The following is a 17,719-nucleotide window of genomic DNA, read 5'->3' on the forward strand; positions in this document are numbered from 1 at the left end:
AGCACGTTCCAGTTGCACGTCGACAGTGTCTGTGACTCAGAGATAAGATGAAGTCACGTCATTTCTCCATCAGTTGAAAACCACATCACTTGTCTCCGCAGCCCCATCCTCAGCACAGCACCAGCCTCAACGCACATGAGGCCACCACTAAAGCGTCATAGCAAAACAGGGTCTTAGTCCCACCCTGGTGAAGATTAGGCCTGCAGCGTGAGGCCAGTTAGGGGCAGGATAAATTAGGGGGTCTCAGTGCAGCCTTTGCTCTTTCCTCCCTTCCCTAGGGAGCTGCACAGCTGCCTGTCCCGGGCAGGGCCCGGCCTCCTGGAGCTGCTGGCTAAGCGTGGCCAGCAGCAATGCAGCCCCTGGGGTGCTTGCAGAGCCTGGTGCTGGAGCTGGAAGCTGGACGAGCATGGGGAGCCCACAGCAGCGGGGACCTGCTGCACGGGCGGGTGCAGCTGCAGCTCCGCCATGCACTGCGGCTGCGGGCGCTCGAGGTGTTCGCCTGTGGCCGAGCCTTAACGCACTGGCTGGAGAGCTGCAGCGTGGGGCTCAACATTGTCTACCGCGACTACACAGCCTACCAGACCTTCCTGCACCGCCGCTGCCAGCTCATCCCCGGTAAGGCTGCACTACTGGGGTGCTTCTCTGCACCAGGGCATTGGGTTAGGACCCGCTTGGGCTGCAAGCATCATCCCCAACCTCTTCTCGCCTTTGCCAAGGGTTTTTAGTCTGCTGCTGGTTTCTAGGAAGCTGCCTGCAAACTCGGGGCTGGGTAGGACCAAAGAGCTGTGGCTTTTGTTCTGTTTGCACAGGGAAGTGCAAATAGAAGGGTCTGTTCACAAGTGTGGAAAGAGCACTTAGTAGTTCAATAAATATTTGTTTGCAGTTTCCTGATGCTGGGACTGGAAGCCCAGCTAGCATGTTGCTTAGATCTACTGCAGCTTGAATTCTTTGTGTGGTTGGGATGAAATGAGCCAGAACTGAGGGATATGGGGCATCTCAGCTGGCCATATGCTCATTAACTCTTTTCTTAGGGAAGTGCATGTCTTTCATCCTCCCCTCCAATGACAGTGTTAGTCATGGCTCTGCGGCTTTTTCTCCCCCTTTTCCTGCTTCTGCTGGCCTCATGATTGCTTGTGGCACGGTGCTGTGTGCCATAGGACTTAACTCATGCTGAAGGCATTTAATTGTGTCAGTGGCCACAGTGCAAGCCAGAAAGCAGTGCCAGCTCTAGCTGACAAATGTGGGGTTGCAGGAAGAGACTGGAGTGATGGAAGGAGGACATGAGCTGTCTTCCTGGAGCTGTACTTGTCTCTGGACTGCCCTGGGGGGTCATATTCTCTATTTCTGGATGACTGTACCTTGCCATCTGCTCCAAATACCTGCATTACTCTGGAGTTTCTGCCTTTTGGCTGTGGCTCTTCCATGCTGTGCCTAAGGATGGCCCCTTTGCTAAGTGTTCCAATTGCAATTAAGGACATGGGAGAGGCCCTTGTCCTGAACTCCAGCAGGAAAGGTCTGAGCACTTGGTCGCTGCAGTGCTTGGACGGTGTCTGCTTTAGCTGTAAGGTTAGAGGGTAAGTTTTATTCCCCATTATCTCTGCGGAGAATGTCTGTAGGGAAGCCACAAGCTGCTGCGAGCACGTTCAGGTTTTGTTGCTGGGATTGTGTGTGGTAGAAGCCCCTGGAGCCATGTGGAGAAGGGCACTTGGCCAGGGGCTGGAGGAGCTGCGTGAGCTGCTCTGCCTCGCCAGCCCTCTGCACTCCTGTAGCTTGGAGCTGATGGTTTCTGGCCCTTGCTTCCTGCCTGGGGAGAGCTGAACTGGGCTGTGTGGGGAGCAGAGAGCCTCGCCACAACTTGTGGGCTAGGATTTTATTGTCTCTGTCCACCCCCAGATTCCTTCTCTGCTTTGTGAGAGGGACACGGGCATGTGATCACAGGAGTGTTTGAAAGCAGCAAAGGCTGTGGGCTGTAGAGAAGTGTCATTCTACAGCCAAAATCCCTTCCTTTGCACCCTGCTGGGTTCTGCCAGCTGCCCAGTGGCAGCGTGAGGACCTTCCTGGTATCAGCCGGCACAAAGCTGCTGAAAACGTGCCATCATCCAAAAGCCCCTGTGACTGCTCCTTCTTGCTTCTCGATGAGATCAGCTGTGTCTGCGTGGTGTTTTAAAAATGCCGTTTTGTCATGGTAACAAGGCAGTGCAGAGGAGGGAAGCCAGGTGGAGATAAGAGCCCTCCCTTCTGCTCTCCCCAGAGCTCTGAGTTTATCTGCAGTTTCCTGGCAGAGCGGTGAGCGCTGGCACTGGGCTGCTGGGACATTAAGACAAGAAAAAGGGTGAAAGAAGGATGTTCAGGCTGTGGGCAGGGCCATTAAATGTCTACTGTGTAATTATCTTAGGGAGCAGGATGAGAGTTAAAACCAGGGGTTTAATGGGCAAGGGCAACAGAAGGAAAGCCCTGGACCTTTCTGCACGAGGTGATGCGAGGGAGCCCAAGGAAACATCAGTGGTACTCGTGCAGTGATCTTTTCTATCCAATAACCCCGCAGCATTTCGCAGAGGTGAGCTCCTGCTCCGGTGAGAGACAAACATCCAGAAGCCAATTTCTTTTCATGGAGACATCTGGGACAGTTACAGCACGTGGGCTAAGAGCACAGCAGGGCTCTTGTCCCGTTGTGGGGTGGCCTTGATCGGCACCTTAATCCTTGCAACACTCGGAGCAGGAGCTTATTCCTCAAGCTGGGAGTGGGAGTCCCCATGTTGGGTCAGGGTAGAACTGCTGACTCGACGTTTTACCTGCTGCATTCCCTAGTCTGTGGCTCTCCAAGGTCCCTTGTGTGGCTCCAGGGTCAATGGGGAGAAGCCACCAGGTCCCAGCAGTGGGTTGGGGAAGGAGAAGCCCCTTCAGAGCTGGGTGCCAGCTCCTGTTTGGACCAGCTTAAGCCTGGCCAGACTCTAGATGGGGCTCAAGAGTTTGCGATCTTTCCTTCCCGGATCCTGGCCTGGGTTTCAGTTGGGTTTGGGCACCCTGGAGCACTGTTGAATGGAAAAGCCATGGCTGTGATCCCACAGCCCCTGCACTGGTGATCCATTGGGGAGACAAGAGACCCTCTCCCAGCACTGGGGTGCCAAAGGGGTCAGAGAGGGGCTTCCCACCACCCACGGGGGCAGCGAGGGGAGGCTGTGGACATCTCGTGCAGGGAGGATGCTTGCAGGGCTGAGTCACGGGCGTGTGTCGGCAGGGAGAGGAGGAAGGTGCCAAGCGCAGGATGGAGCTGCCTTGGCCCAGCCGAGGCTCCAGCCCCTTTCAAGAGCCCCATCACCTCGAATGTCACCATGCATCCCAGCGGGGACACCATGAGTCGTCCCAGAGCTGCTGTCACCAGCTGTGCCTTCCTTCCTTCTTTCCCTGTCCTTTGCTGTGTTTGCTATGATTCATGTTTGCCCGTGGCAGCAACTGGTTGTGCACATAACACAAAACACGGTCTCTTCCCTTGGGGAGGGAGACAGACATTCCAGGCAGGCTTTGGAGACAGCAAAAGCTTTGCAAGGCTTGAGCCCCGCTCGTTTTCAGTGTGTTCAGCACAGCAGGTCCTGCCCAGCATGGCTGGGAGCAACTCAAAAATCCTCCCAACTTCGGTGGCCAAAAGCCCAGTCACATTTTTAATGCCTGTTTTGTCTTAGCCCCAGCCTGCGCCCGGGGTGGGGAGCTCTGGCCCTCTGCAAATGTGACAATCACTATTAAAGCAGAAGTTTCTAAAGCTGCATTAACCCTTTGGGGAAGGCACAGACCCCTTCCTCCTTTCTTTTACAACATCTCAGGGCACTGCCAATGATGATGCCGCCCTGAGAAGGACCAGTTTGAGCACGGGCAGCAGTAGATGCTGTTGCTAGAGCGAGTCCCCACTCCGTGCCTGGCCATGCGCGTGTGTTTTGGCACTGGGTTTTGGAGCAGCACCACACAAAGCTCAGCACGAGCTGGTAGGAAAGCAGCACTCGCCTGGTTAACAGGCGCAGGGAGGATGTGCTGCTCGCTGCAATTGCACAAGCTGAACCCCAGCCAGTTCTGCATTTCTTAGAGAAAAACAAAGCCGTGCCCCAGACCAGTTTTCCCTTCATCGTCAGTTGGCCAGAAGGAGCCCAGATCCAGTTGCAGCCTGTTCTGACCCCTGGGAATGGTTCTTGGGAAAGGAAGGACGTGGATTTGTGTGTGGCGGAGCCTCTCGCTGGTGGGAAGTGGAATGAAAGGGGCTGCTGCCTGGGAACGCACATTCTGGCTGGTGGAGGAAAGGATGAGGATGGAGTGGGAACGTGGGGTGGGAGCTGGAGGGAGGCTTGTGGGGCACACAGGACGTTATCCCAGGCAGCGCTCAGCCCCGTGAACCATCCTGCTCTGGGACACGTTCCCGTGGGCTGCTGCGGTCCAGGCATCCATCGGGATCTCTCCGTCCGATGCAGGACGCGCCGGAACGGGACACTCGGCCCCATAGGAGCCCCACGGCTCCTAGCAGAGCGGGGCCAGGCCCGCACATGCTCCCTGCCTTGTTTTGCAAGGCTCGGCGCGGCCGCCCCGTCCCGCCCCACCGGGGCCGCCCCCGGCCGCGCCGGGCTCTTAAGGCGGCGGAGGCGGCGCCGCGGCCGGGCTGCGCCGAGGGACGGGTTCTCGCCATGCTCTTCGATCGCCTCAAGCGCTTCTCGGTCGTGCTGGAGGGCGCGGAGGGGGACGCCGCGGTCGCGTTCAGCCCCGGGCAGGCGGTGTCGGGCCGCGTGGTGCTGGAGCTGGCGGCGGCGGCGCGGCTCGGCGCCCTGCGGCTGCGGGCGGTGGGCGCTGCCCGCGTTCACTGGACCGAGTCCCGCAGCGCCGGCTCCAGCACCGCCTACACGCAGAGCTACAGCGATCAGGTGGAGTTCCTCAACCACCGCGACACGCTGCTGGCACCCCCAGGTACGGCACCCACCACCCAACCCCTGCGGTGCTCCATCACCTAGAAGAAGGCTGCGGGTGTGCCGGGGACCCCAGGGGCCGAAATGATGGGTGCATGGGGCAGCCTGAGACACCCCGGGTGCTGCAGACACCCCAACCAGCTGAAATACGGGTGCATGGGGTGCCATAGGGTCTTGGTGCTCTGGGGACTGGGTGCGTAGGTCCCCTGAAGACACTTCAGATGCTGAGAGCACGCTGAGATGCTGAGGTGTGTGGTTGGACCCTGCTGTTGGACCCCGGTTAGGGGTTGGCCCCACACAAGACTCCCCCTTTGCTGTAGGTGCTCCTTGGTAGGGAAGTGGTGCTGGAAAACTCCTGCGGAGGTTCAGGAGCTTGCTTTGAGCAGGGGATTGGCCTGGATGATCCCAAGAGGTCCTCTCCAGCCCCAGCTTCTCTGTGCAGCACAGGCAGGACAGGGCTGCCACCCCTGAGGGGCACGGGGGGGGTGCTGACCATCATCCCAGAGCTGCTTCTGGCTTGGCCAGGTACCTCTGGGCTCTCACTCCCAAGCCACGGGGCCGGGTGGGTGCAGGATGAAGCAGAACCCACCCAGGGCTGTCCAAGAAGGTGCCCCTGGGTTGTGAGTGCCTGACACGAGTGTGCAGAGCAGACAGTGCCCATCGCCCGTGGGACGTGCCCCGCTGTCGTGTCGCTGCTCCTGCACTTGAACCCTGGCAGAACTATTCTTGTGCCATCGTGCTGTGTCCTGCACATCCCCGCCTCCACGTTGGCCAGGGAGGAAGTTCTGCAGGAGGGAGATAATCGTCTTCAATCTGTTTTGCCCACAGACAATGGTGAAGCCACCGTCCTGCAGGCAGGAAGGCATGAGTTTCCCTTCACCTTCCAGCTCCCCGAGTAAGTCCACTTGTTTTTTGTTGCCTTCGTGCAAAGGGGGAGAGAAATCCCTTGATGCAGGACACAGGTCCTGGGAGGGGGCACAGGGCACCTCACAAATGAGACTCTTTTAGCAGAACCCTTCTAAAAGGTTCCTTGCTTGTCCACAGGACCCTGGCTACCTCCTTCGAGGGGAAGCACGGCAGCGTGCGCTACTGGGTGAAAGCCAAGCTGCACAGACCCTGGTCAACAGTGAAGAAGGTGAAGAAGGAGTTCACTGTGATTGAACCCATCGACATCAACACTCCTGTGCTGCTGGTGAGCTCCCTGCGCAGCTTCGGGGCAGCAGCATCCACAGCTTCTCTGGGAAGCCCATGGGGAAGGTGTCTGCTTCCCCTCCAAAAGTACAGTCCAGGCCTGATTTCCAAAGGGAATGTGTTTCCCCCCCTGTAACTTGTGCCCTCCAGTGTTACCTGGGCTGGGCAGAGGTTGGCCATGTCTCAGGTTTTGGAAACTTTCATGGGTTGCAATAGCATCTTGCATCAGATACCAAAGAAGCTGCTGATGCTCCCTGACAGGTTCTCAGTGCCAGGGAGGTGCTTGCTTCGGGTTTCCTCCTTTCTTACTAAATAGCTTCCATAATCCCCATTTCTCCAGGCTCCCCAGGCAGGTGCTAAGGAGAAACTTGCTCGTGCCTGGTACTGCAATCGTGGCCAGGTTTCTGTGACTGCCAAGATTGACCGCAAAGGCTACACCCCAGGTGAGCTGATGTGCTGGTGCCTTTGAACCTCTGCGGGCCCTGCTGGGAGGGGATTTGGGGGCAGTGTGAGCTGGGCATGGAATTGGTGAGAGCGCTTTAATGTGTGCTCCTGTTGTGGGCATCCTCCTCAGGACACGCTCCTGCTGGAGTAAACCTTGTGCCTGCAGTGCTGGATTGCGTGTCCAGCCCTTGGTGATCCTGTACAGGAATCCCTTGGGACAGGACCGGGCTCTGTCTCCCCTCTTCCAACGTGTGTGTGTCTGGTTTGGTAGGTGAGGTCATCCCTATCTTTGCTGAGATTGACAACTGCACAAACCGAGTGGTGGTGCCCAAGGCGGCCATCATCCAGACTCAGACCTTCGTTGCCCGGGGCACCAAGAAGCAGAAGAAGTCAGTGGTGACCAGCATCGTCGGTGATTCCATTGCAGCGGGGAAGCGGGAAGTCTGGCATGGGCGGGCACTGAAGATCCCACCAGTGGGGCCGTCCATCCTCCAGTGCCGCATCCTCCAGGTGGAATACTCCCTGAAGGTGAGAAGCATTGCAGGAGGCTGAGCTTAGTGCTCAGTGTTCTTCTCACCAGAGCTGGGCTCATGGTGTCCACTCTGGGCTGATGTAGAGGATTTGGGGCTGGTTTGTGTGAGGTCTTGGGTTCTCCCTGTTGACCCTCATGCACAGCACAAGGGCTCGTGCAGGAGCAATTACATCTCCCTTTGCATCCCACTGCAAGAATTCCCTCCTAGCCAGCTCAAGCCAGTGCTCTGGGGAGATACCTGCCCCTTCAGGCTGGGAGAGCCCCAGTAGCTCAGCTTCCTGTCTCTGCAGGTTTGTGTGGATATTCCTGGGACATCCAAGCTGCTCCTTGAGCTGCCACTTGTTATCGGAACCATCCCACTGCATCCATTTGGGAGCCGCACGTCCAGCGTCAGCAGCCAGTACAGCATCAACCTGGACTGGCTGAGCACCATCCTGGAGCAGCCGGAGGGTGAGCATCTCCCCCTCCCCAGGGTCTGTCTGGGGGCTGCCAAACGGCTCTGAATGATGAGGTCAGAGCAAGTTCTCAGCGTGGCTCTTGCTCCAGAACCAGCTTTTGCTGGTTTTGGTTGTGCTCTGCATCTTCTGGGTTCCTTCCCCAGGAAACTGGGAGGGTTTGGGAAGCAGGGGATTTAAAGGCCTTTTACCTGAGTGTTTCTTGTTCCCTGATGTTCTTTTCTCTCTCCAGCCCCTCCTGAATACTCAGCAGTGGTGTCCAGCCCCGAGGCCGAGCAGAGCCTGGCTCCGCCGTGCCGCAGTGAGCTTGGTGGCATCCTGGAAGGTCCCTTCTTTGCCTACATCCAGGAGTTTCGCTTCCGGCCACCTCCACTGTATTCAGAGGTAACAAATCCCTCTGGGCTGGGAGGGCTGGTGGAGGCAGCTGCATTTGCCCACTGCTGAGGTTTTTGACTCTACACTTGGCTTTGCAGATTGATCCAAACCCGCCTTCAGACAACATCCGCCCGCGCTGCATGACCTGTTGAGAGAAGCGCATGGGATGCAGTTGACAGTGTAGTGATCCCTTGGGATGAAAGCTTTCACCCTCACAGCGCTTGGGTCTGGAAATGGAGACACGGTGGCTGTGAGACCAGAGCTCCTGCAGTGCCAGTGAGACCCCGGCTCCGCTGCTGCCCTCGACTCTCTTGTGACTGTCCTACAGACCAACACCAAGCGTGGTGGCGTGGGCTCGTGCGTGGTAGGAGACTATGGGAGACTCCGGTGTGGAGCCGGGGCATGTGTGGCTGGGCAGGACACGGAGGGTTCATGACTGCCCCAGGATGTGGGGGCTAAAATGGGATGTTTGGCATGAGCCACGATTGCTCTCCCCTTGCCTGCAGTGGCCATGCTCTGACAACTCCTGTCATGGAACGCAGGAGCTTGGAGGTGTTTCTCAGGATCACTAGAGAATGTTTTGATGGGGCTTGGGTTTGTCCCGTGGTGATGCAGGTGAAGCCCTGCTCCTGCAGTAGCTCACCAGGGCTGCAGTTTCCTAAGGAAGCAGAAGGCCTTTTTCTGGCCAAATGAAGCATCTCCTGCTGCTGCTGATCTTTGCCATGAGCCTGGTGATGCCTGCAGGGGGAATGGTTTTGGATAACCCACTGAAATTGTAAAGGCTTCCACAGGCTGTTACCAGTGCAGAGGATGTGGGGGACACATTTATGATCTATGGCAGCGTTTTGGTTCTGTTGGCCAAGAACAGGAAAGCTGGTTCCTGTGTGTCAGCCCCAAACGTGCACAACAAACGTGCCGAGGCCTGCTCCGTGATGGGGCTGAAACCAAGCAAGCCCCAAATTTCAGTACCACCATGGGGGTGGCATCTCCCTGGTGGCCAGAGAGAAGGAAGCCAGGTCTGAGGCTGGTGGCAGCCACAGATGCTGATGGAGATGTGGAGTTGAAAAGAGTCCTTCAGAACCAGGAGTCCTTCTCAGGACGGGCTTGATCCTGCACCCGGAGAGGGGTCAGTGGCCCCGTTGCGGTGAGGCCACAGTAGCAACCAGCGCTCACTGGTGTGGGAACCAGGGAGCTGGGTGTTGTAACAGCAGGACCTGAGCAGAGTTTGGGTGCTGAGGACCTTTGCATTCCCTCACTGAGCCAATCCTGCCTGCGGGGCCGCTCAGTTCCTGCGCACAACCAAAGCCCCGTGCTGGGGCCGTGCTCTGCGCCCTGGGATTGCTCAGCTCTTTTCTACCTGTGAACACTTTTGTAACGAGCGCTCTCGTCTCTGTTCTTTTTGTACCACTTTTATTTGTTTGAAATAATAAATCCTTTACACCCAGATGGGGCCCGGAGAACTTTTGTCTCTTGCTCTCTCCATGCTTCCCATTGCCTGGGCTGCTGGCAGCGCTCCTGCCTCCATGTCCCTCCCTGTACTTCATCGTCCTGTGGTACTCACCTTCATCCTGTAAACCCCACACTGCACTGGGATTAACTGGGTTGTTTGACCAATGCTGCTCCCCAGCAGGATTGGTCCCTTGTGCTCGGAGCCCTCCTGCTCTGTCTGGATAGCAGAGGACAGAGACGCTCTCCTCCATTCCAAGAGGTTGGCACAGACCCATTGGGTCCAGCTGGGACACAGCTGCAGTGTGTCAGCCATTCCCAAGGAAGGTTGGGGTCAGCCCCATGTTGTGCCAGCTGGGAATGGCTGCTGCCATGCAGGAAGAGCAGGGAGGCACCATGGAGTTGGGATTTGGTTTTTGACAGCATTTCTGTGCTCCACATCTCTGAGCACAGCAGCTCCCAGTCCATGCAGAGCCGGGCTTGAGTCAAAGCTTTGCTTCTATCCTCCACAGCCTGTGCTGCTTGAAACTATTGCTGCTGGAATGTGATTTCCTTTCCCTTGATCCTTCTTTCCTGTTGCTGGTGTTCACTGAGCGGTGCTGGAGTGTGTGCTCCTACAGCGGGCCAGGCGCTCAGCCCCAGGTTTGCCTGGAGGAGCCTGGTGCTCCTGCAACCTTCATCCAAACCTGGTCTTGGCATTCCCAGCTCCGCACCGAGTAATCTTCCTTGGGAGAGCAGGAACCGGCCCCGCAGGGAGTTCGTTTGCATCCCTGTCCGGGGTGACCAGGTGATACCGCGCCGCTCCCTGCGTCTTCTTCAGGACATCAAAGTGGGACGGGAACCGCAGCGCTGCAGCCCCCCGGGGGGGAAAATGGGCTCCAAGGGGAGCCTGTGACCAGCTCCCAGCTCCAACCTGCGCCCGGCACAACGGAGCCTTTCTGTGCCGAGCCGCAGCGGTGCCAGGGGCTGTGTCAGACCCGGATCACCCGCCCCAGCCACACAAGGGGATGCTTAATCCCAAGGGCTGGAGCGGGAGCACCTTTCTGGGAAAAGCGCCTCATGCCAGGGCCAGGCCGGGGAACCCAACGCCAATGGGCACCGCTCCCGGGCCCCAGGGCAGTGGAATCTTCCCAGCAGGAGCACTTGCAAATGCCTCCAGGGTCTTCTGGTCAGGGCAGGCAGCAGGCGGGGAGCACAGAGCGTCTGGGTCCCCTGCCAGCAAAGGGCCGTGCTCCTGGATCCCGGAGGGGCTAAAAATACCTTGTCTGGATCCTGGGATGTTGGATGAGGCACAGACCCCCCCCGGGCGGTGCTTTCCCCACCGCTGGCAGTGCCACCGGAGCTCCCTCCAACCTCTGCTCTTTGTCTTCCCCGGCTCCAAAGTCCTTATTGATCAGCGCCACTTTTATTCCTGTTCATTGGCACAGGGTTTGGGGCTCGCCAGGGTTTGCTGCGCGGGGCCGGCCCCGTGCCATGGGCAGCGCTGCTGGGCGGGAGCTGCAGTAAGCAAGTACAGTGCAGGATTATTTATAGCTCTTGGCCTTCAGCATCGGAAAATGCTTCCCAGACCACCCGGCAAAACCTGCTCCTCACGGGGGGCACGGAAACATCATCCCCCCCCCCCCCTGCTCCTCCCTCTTTTCCTCTTTGCCCTTGGGTACCAAAGCTGTGGGACCCCTCTGCTGTGGGAACTGGGGTGCTGGGACCCCTCTTGCTGCCCCCCATGGCTCTGCAGGGGGCTGGGACCTTCACCCCACAGCTCCTGGCTCTGCAGCCCCTTCCTGCAGCCTCCTGGGGGGTTGCTCCTTTCCCCCTCAGCTCTCCCCATCCTGGAGGATGCTTGATCCCCGCATGGTGGCCACGGCCTCTGCTCAAGGCTGTTGTCCCCCGGTGCGGGGTCAGGGAAGGGGGCCAGCAGCGGGGAGGGTGACACGTGAAGCTCGTGGCCATCGCGGCAGGGACAGAATGTGCCGGCGCCAGCGCAGCCTTGCAAGGACCGGGGATTAGGTGTGAGGCTGCTGCCTCCTGGCCCAGGCACCCATCCAGCTCCCAAAACAAGCTCTGCCTTCCCCCATCCCAGCTGGGATGAGCGCTGCGGGGTGCAGCTCATCCCAAAACCTGCCTCGGGAACAGCAGGGGCTGGTCTGTTTGCAGGGGGGTGCTTGGTGATGAATCCCCTTGGATTTTGACCCAAGGGGATGCCCCTGTGCTGGGGATGTGGTCGATGCACTGCCCAAATTCATCCCCTCTGCAGCTGGTGGGACGCTGGGTTCACACTGCTCGCACCCCAGGGAGCAGCAGGTTGGTGCTGGTGGGTGCTCAGGAGCATGGAGACCTCCTCGTCCCCTCATTATGGCTCTCTGAGCACCATAAGGGGACACACACAGAGCCCCGGCAGCACCGGGCCTTGCTTTGGGTTTGATCCAACCTCCAAAAGCGCCGGGGTTGTGACCAGCACATCCTGGCCCTGGCAGCATCTCCAGGGTCGCTCTTCACGTGGCAGCAGCAGAGCTGTGCCGGGCGCCAGCAGCAGCCGCGCACCCCGACGTGCCGGGGCGGCACAGCAGCATCCTCCTCCCGTGACTCAGCTCTGAGTGTGCCGGAGCCGCTCCCACCCATGGCAACCGCAGGCAAAGTCCTGCATCCCTGCGCCAGCCCCACAGGAATCACGGCTTCCCCCAGAGCATCGGCCAGGCCGAGAGCCCGTCCGGATGCAGGGAAAACCGCAGAGAAACCGGGGTGGGTTTATGGCAAAAGTAAGGTCAGGAGCAGCCGGATGGATACTGCATGGACCACATGTCCCCTACCTGGAAAGCATCGTGCCAGTGTGAGCGGGATCATGGTGCTCATCAAGACACCCCACAAGCCCCACTGGTGACACCGGTGCCAGGTTTGCTGCAGGCTGCCAGGAGCAAACCACCCCCTTTATTCCTTATTCTTTATTCATTCACCAAAGAAGTGGCAAATGCCCCATCCCTGGCAGTGTTCAAGGCCAGGTTGGACACAGGGGTTTGGAGCAAGCTGCTCTAGTGGAAGGTGCCCCTGCCTGCACAGGGGGTTGGGACTGGATGAGCTTTAAGGTCCTTTCCAACCCAAACCAGGCTGGGATTCTGTGATTCCCCGAATCAAACCCAACCCCTTGTTTTTCTGGGGCCGAGGTCCCCATTCCCGTCACCGCTCCCTCTGGCAATGGAAAATTTTGATGGCTTTCCGACTTTGTTTGGGAGCAAGGAAGGGGCCCGGTGCCGCACACAAACATGTCTATGTATAAGCAGCAAGGACTGGGGTGGGGAGGGACCCGCTGGCGCCGGGTGCCAGCACTGACCCTCCCCATGGAACTGGGTGCCGGGACCCCAGCGCAGTGCCCTGGGCTCGGCGGCCCGGAGCCATCGCTGTGGGGACACAAATATTTTGGCTTTGTGCAAAAACACCAACACTAAAAGGAAAATCCCCCCCTCCGGAGGCAGCCGCCGGCAGCACGTGATGTGTTGGCACAAACAGCAGCCCATGGGATGGATGGCGCTTGTCCAGCCGGGGTCCCGGCACGGCTCCCACGCCAGCACACAGCGACAGGCTGGGATGTGCCGGTGACACGGCCGTGCCTGGGATGTGGCACTGTAGGACTTTGCTCCCAGTGCCATTCCCCGCCCGGGCTGTGTTTGCTGTCACTCCCTGCTTCACAAGTCGTGTGGAAACCCCCAGCTGGAGCAGGGTCTCCTGTAAGGGGATGCACCCCATATCCTGGCCCCCACATCTCCCTGCAGCTGGCACCTTGCTGCTCCGGGTGCCGGTGGGGACACAGCAGCCCCCTGCTAGAGGTTTGGAGCGGGGGGCATCACCCCGCTGCGCCCTGTCCCCTTGGGCAGCTCCTGCGATGGGGTGAACCCCACGGCTCTGATCCCTGCTCTCATTCCCCAGTCTCCGATGCTAACTGCGCTGCTCCCTTTTCCTTCCCCTTCCCCACACCCTGCCCTGGAAGAAGGAGAGCGTTTGAGCTGATTTCAACAATAAGCCCTCAGGCCACTTTTGGGGAGAAGGTGGCTCTGAGCCAGCCTGCAGGGATGGCAATTATCCCCTCTCCCCATTTAGCATCCCCATTAACCAGCCTGCACCCAATTACTTTAAAATGCAAAGGTTTATGTGGAGCAGGGAGAAGGCTTTTCCTGCTGAGCAGCTGTGTAAATGCCACCATATCCCGGCCCAGCGATGGAGGCAGCGATAGCCCGGCTGGTTGGAGGTGGCTGCGGCACAGCCGGATGATCCGGGGGGAGCCTGAGCTGGTTTGTTCCACTTCCCAACCGTTTTGCGTGTGAGGGAAGAGTCAATCTGCCTGCAAAAGGCTGGTAAACACGGGAAGAGCGGAGCTGGGGTTGCTCTTGGTCCTGCATTTATTGCTCCAAAGCTGAGCTGAGCGCTTGCTCCAGGCTCAGCCCTTTCCCTGCACGCACAGATGCGGCTTTGCTGGGAACACCGGGAGCTGGGGGGGGTTCTCTGGCGCTATCCTCAGCTCAACTCGGAGCTTGAGCAAAATATGTTTACGCTGCAAACCTCTGGCTGGCTCCGCTGCCAAGTGTGTGCCGATAAGGGCGCTGCGTCCTTCCCGTCCCAATCACCCAATAGCCAGGGAAGCGCAGGGAGATGGAGCCCGGCCCCCAGCGCTTGTGATCGCTTTTATTGTTGTTATTATAATTACCCTCATTATTATTATTAATTTATTGTGGCTGTTGTTAAGCTTCACCTGGAAACCAAATCCATGGAATGGCTGCGGTTTTGCCGCTGCCAAAGCCTGGAAAGCATCAGCCGTGCCAGGGGCTGCGCTGCCCCGAGAGCAGCCACCCGCGAGCACTGAAGCTGCAGAAAGGAAACGTTTCCTGCTGTCACACGGGTGTTTCTTGCGTGGCAGAAGGGGAAGGGGGCTTCCCACGCAGTGTCCCGGTGGGATTTCGCACCCAGTGCGGCTCTGCAGGGGATGGGGCAGCTCCGAGCCCCTCTCAATGCGGGCAGAAAGCCCATTAAATCCTCAGCGTTGACGCTGCTTGGAGTCATTTTCCATGCCTGGGTTTGGAACCGGGTGAAGCTGTTGCAAGCAGCCGACAGGAGCAGGAAAGAGCCGGGGAGAGGGGCGGCCGCGGGCTGTTTGTGAAGTTAAACCGAGGTTGTTGTTGTTGTTGTGACACCGCAGGGTTGCAAAACCGGCGCTGAACTACCCGTGACTCACAAGACAGGACGAGCCCAGCGCTGGCCGGTGCCCGCCTGTCCACCCATGGTCCCTGCAGCCCCTTCCCCACGGCATGAGCACCGCTGGGACGCCGGTGCTGAGGATGCTTGGGGGCCTTTTGGAGGGGGAAGCGCCCCAAAAAGCTTTCCTTAGGGGAGGAAATCAAAGCTTCCCCATCTGCACAGGGTTTTCTACCGTGAGGATCTGCCCCTGCATGAGATGCAGACCTTTCCACATAAAGAATTTAGTGTGTGTATATATATATATCTCCTAGGGATATTTTGCTTGCTTAGGGGTTTAAGGTTTATTTGCTTAGCGATCAAGTCAAAGCAGCTCCTGAATCGTCCCCCCACTCCCTGAGAGCGGGTGGCATTGTGTGGATGGTGGCTTTTTGCCCTGTTCTCTGCCATGGATGGGCCGGGTTCAAACACCTTCCTGGCATTAGCTCTCCTCCAGGATGGGGCTCGGAGAGGGAGGAAGGGGCTGTGATAAGGATGGATGGATGAGGGAAGGGGTTGTGAGGTTGCAATCTCTGTCACTGCCCATGCTCAGACCAGGCTGCTGCTCTGCGGGGCTGGTTCCCCAGGCTGGGAAACAGGTTAAACTCCTCCATCTGGGAGCAAATATCAGCCCAGACGTGCATGGACAGACCTCACCTTCCCTGGGGGCTTGGGCCCCAAAGGAGCTGATGTTTCTGGGGCTGGAGCAAACCCCTCTGGCTGTTTCATGCTTTACTTCTGGTGCTCTCCGAGCTTGCATCCTCCAAAATCAAGGAGCTCCAGGGAAATCCCCAGGCTCCCAGCATCTTCCTGCCTGCCCCATGTGCTTTCTTAGCAGCAGGGGATAAATCCACCCATGTGTGTCCACAGTGCCCTTTGCTTTTGGGGATGTGTCACTGGGACCCTGTGGGAACAGGGAAGGAATAGGGAGAGGTTTTTCCCCTTTAGGGCAGGGATGCTCAGCACTCTTCTTGGCAACCAGCACCTTCCCCCGTGGTGTTCAGGCAGCGCTGGCACAGGCAGGTGTAAACAGCCATACAGAAATAGTCGGGGTATCAGGCAATATCAAGAGGTGTTGCTGGGCATCATCAGATGTCCTCCTCTAAAAATAAAAGGCAGTGAGTATTAAATCAGCTGCTTGTAAAGGTGTCGGGGTGGGGGCGGCTGGGGCTGCTCAGCTTTGCTCACCCAGGAAGAGCCCCAAGCTTGGGGGGACCCCATAGCTCAGGGTCCCTTTGGGACTGATGCTGATCCAGCTGCATTCCTGCCATCCCCCCATGCTGGGCTGAGCTTTATTTTCCTCATTGCAATGGCTTTTTGCTGCTTACACCAGAACTGTCCCAGGAGTCGCCCATTGGGTGTAATGAGTTGCCCATTCTCAGGCTGTGGGTGGTAGCAGCTCCTGCCAGGCATAACCAATGCCCTGCGGGGTTGGATCTGGATGGAGTAGCAGGGAAGGTCACATCCTGGCTGTGAAAGCTGGCCTGGTGGCTGTCCTCTGATCATTGGACTCAGAGCAGCTCCCGGGGACTCATTTAACCTATTGAGAGAGTCCTGAGCCACTCGCTGGCACTAATTGCCAAGGCTGTGTTAATTTGTCTTCCCCAGCGCTGGCCAACCTGGGACACATGTGGGAAAGGATGCACAGAGCTGTTGGTGGGGATGGGGCTGTCCCTGAAGGCATCAGGGGGGATGAAGGTGGGATGGATCCCTGGAGGGTGACCCCATGGAGGGAATGGGGGGGGTTCTCCGGCCCCCCCCTCCCTGGGGTGTTTTCAATGCAGCAGTCGGGACTGGCTGTCCTGGCACGGATTCATTCCATCACAGCAATGATTAACTGATGGTGGCGCTGGCCCAGAGCTGGGCAATGTATTTACTGCTGCCAACCAACTGTGACCTCGGTGCCACTTCCTTCACCTCTTTGGCCCTCCCAAAATGGGCTGTAAACAGAGGCCACAGCTAAAACCCAAGTACGTGCTCAGACCAAGCTGGCACCTGAATATTTCCTCCACGTGGCTGGCCTGATGGAGAGCCTGGCATTGCCCAAATCCCAGTAAAATCCCTAAATCTGATCTCTCCCATTGGGTTTTGGGGGCTGGACGGGGATGCTGGGTCCCCGGCCCCCAGCCAGTTCCCAGGGATTTGGAGTGCTGTGGAACAAGGATAGAAGCTGGCAGCCATACAGGCCCATGGGGTGCTGTGTGGTGGGAAGGGAAGGGAAGGGAAGGGAAGGGAAGGGAAAGATTTGCTCTGCCGGGACGCGGGGCTGGTGCCACCTCGTGGCTCCACCAGCTGCTGAGAGACTCCGGCCGCGTGGTGGGAATCCTGCACGGGTGCCGCTGGCTCAGCCCCGCAGCCGCAGGAACGATGCCGTAAATCCCAGCCCACCCCAGCATCAAGCGGGAACGCAGCCGGGTGCCGCCTGCCCGTGCTCCCTCCTGCGTTACCTCCCGTGTGCCGGGGCTGGGAGCGCGATGGAGGGGAACCCCTCTCCAAACCCGCCTGCAGCAGCGGGGCTGCGGCGGGCACCGGCGCTGCCTGGTCCCAGACTTCCCCCTGCTAACCCCATTGAGTTCTTCTCGTTAGGTTTTTGCACTCTCAGCAGGTAAAGAGACGCCTCCAGCCCTGGTGGCAGGGCAGATACAACCACAAACCGCTCTTCACCTTCAGCAGCATCTCCTGTTCAGTTCCACGTGAGGCCCACGGCAGCAGCGTGGCCACATATGAGGGTATAAGAGGTCCTGCCTTGTCCCCAGTCACTCCCAGTCTCATCCTGGCTGCATCCTTGCAGCTCTGTGGATTGCTCTTGACTAAATGCATGCTGTAAACTGCACGGATCAGGCCAGGGGAGCCACAGGAGCTCTGCTGCTTTGTGCATTTCTTTTATTTCTGTTATTTTCCCATGTCTTTCTTACAGGTTTTAGTTCTTGCAAGTAGGTGGTGTTCAGTGCTGGGGCTGTTTGAGCCCCATCCTGCTGGGGTGATGCTGGTCCTGGCTGGGGCAGGAGGGCAGGAGGAAGCTCTGCCTCTTCTCCTGATCCTGCCAAAGAAATACCCTCATCCCAGGCTGGGCTTTGCATCCACCTTCCTCCTTATTTATCACCAATGACAGGTTGAGG

The 17,719-nt window shown here is 58.3% G+C and overlaps 1 protein-coding gene across 2 annotated transcripts; it reads left to right on the top strand.

The window, feature by feature from the left end:
* Positions 1-117: 117 nt before the first annotated feature.
* Positions 118-9,397, top strand: ARRDC2 (arrestin domain containing 2). Of its 2 annotated transcripts, none has more exons than XM_080634024.1 (8): positions 118-615; positions 5,769-5,835; positions 5,985-6,132; positions 6,472-6,574; positions 6,847-7,103; positions 7,398-7,557; positions 7,795-7,946; positions 8,036-9,397. In XM_080634024.1, the coding sequence occupies exons 1-8, from the start codon at positions 351-353 to the stop codon at positions 8,087-8,089; spliced, it is 1,206 nt and encodes a 401-aa protein (XP_080490150.1). In that variant the 5' UTR covers positions 118-350; the 3' UTR covers positions 8,090-9,397. The 2 variants fall into 2 exon arrangements, with proteins under 2 accessions (XP_080490150.1, XP_080490151.1); XM_080634025.1 differs by lacking the exon at positions 118-615 and adding an exon at positions 622-4,941.
* The last annotated feature ends 8,322 nt before the right edge of the window (positions 9,398-17,719 follow it).

This window comes from Psittacula echo (assembly GCF_963264785.1).
Source record: "Psittacula echo genome assembly, chromosome: 24".
Classification (NCBI taxonomy): domain Eukaryota; kingdom Metazoa; phylum Chordata; class Aves; order Psittaciformes; family Psittacidae; genus Psittacula; species Psittacula echo.